The 1,104-nt window shown below is 39.6% G+C and overlaps 1 protein-coding gene across 1 annotated transcript; it reads left to right on the top strand.

Annotated features, from left to right (window-relative positions):
- Positions 1 to 224: 224 nt before the first annotated feature.
- On the top strand, positions 225 to 809 carry LOC110783889 (pEARLI1-like lipid transfer protein 1). Its single transcript, XM_056834867.1, has one exon. The coding sequence runs from the start codon at positions 225 to 227 to the stop codon at positions 807 to 809; it is 585 nt and encodes a 194-aa protein (XP_056690845.1).
- Positions 810 to 1,104: the final 295 nt, after the last annotated feature.

The following is a 1,104-nucleotide window of genomic DNA, read 5'->3' as shown; positions in this document are numbered from 1 at the left end:
CAACATGTCATGTTTTTGTAAAGCATAATATCTATATATGCCGCTATATTTGATTATAATATTGATTACCACGTATGCAATAATCGGTTAGTCCTAAAATTTTCGCCAAATCCTCCTCTTATAAAAAGCCAATTGCCCAACCCTTCAATTTCCCACAACAATCATCCCTCAAATTACAAGGCATTTCATTTTTCACTCAAGAAAATATACCTCCCTTTTTTAAAATGGCCTCAAAAGCATTGTCATCAATTGTTGTCTTCCTATGCCTCAACCTAGTGTTTTTCACAATGGTGAGTTCCAATTCCGTCCCTTGTCCACCACCACCACCACCACCACATACTACCCCACAGTCACCTAGCCATGGTGGCCAATATGGAGGGAACCCACCGATGTCCCCTACACCACTTACCCCAGGACCGCCTAGCCATGGTGGCCAACAAGGAGGAAATCCACCAATGTCCCCTTCACCACTTACTCCAGGGTCACCTAGCCAAGGTGGACAACTAGGAGGGAACCCAACAATGGCCTCACCACCACCATCAAAAGGGAATTGCCCTATTGATATTCTAAAGTTGGGGGCATGTGCCAATAATGTGTTGAGTGGCTTGCTCGGAACTGTTATTGGAAGCTCACAAAACCGTCAATGTTGCACTCTTCTTCAAGGTTTAACTGACCTTGATGCAGCAATTTGTCTTTGCACCGCCATTAAAGCTAATATATTGGGGATCAATGTTAATGTCCCTATCTCTTTGAGTGTCTTGCTCAATCAATGTAGCAAAAGTAATACCTCCGGCTTCCAATGCAATTAAATTTTGTCATCACGTACAATCTTAAGAAAATATTTCCCTAAATAATTATTAATTAAGCCAAGAAGCAAATGTTACGCAATGTTTTATTCATATTTGTATACGTATGGTATTTTATAGATGTTTGTTGTTAGGTGTAAGTTGATTTTGTTGGCGATCAAGCTATATGCTAGATACGCCCTTGATGGCAACATCACCTTCACGCCTGAGCTGAGATTAATATTGTTGTAATTTTGTTATTCAATTATATACATGATCGAGATTCTTAAATAAAGATTACATATAAATGAATCCTGAG

Source organism: Spinacia oleracea, chromosome 1 (genome assembly GCF_020520425.1).
Source record: "Spinacia oleracea cultivar Varoflay chromosome 1, BTI_SOV_V1, whole genome shotgun sequence".
NCBI classification, from domain to species: domain Eukaryota; kingdom Viridiplantae; phylum Streptophyta; class Magnoliopsida; order Caryophyllales; family Amaranthaceae; genus Spinacia; species Spinacia oleracea.
This window is presented reverse-complemented; position numbering and strand designations above follow the sequence as displayed.

Excerpts from the sequence above, each read along its gene's own strand:
- LOC110783889 (XM_056834867.1), top strand. The coding sequence starts at position 225 with ATGGCCTCAAAAGCATTGTCATCAATTGTTGTCTTCCTATGCCTCAAC.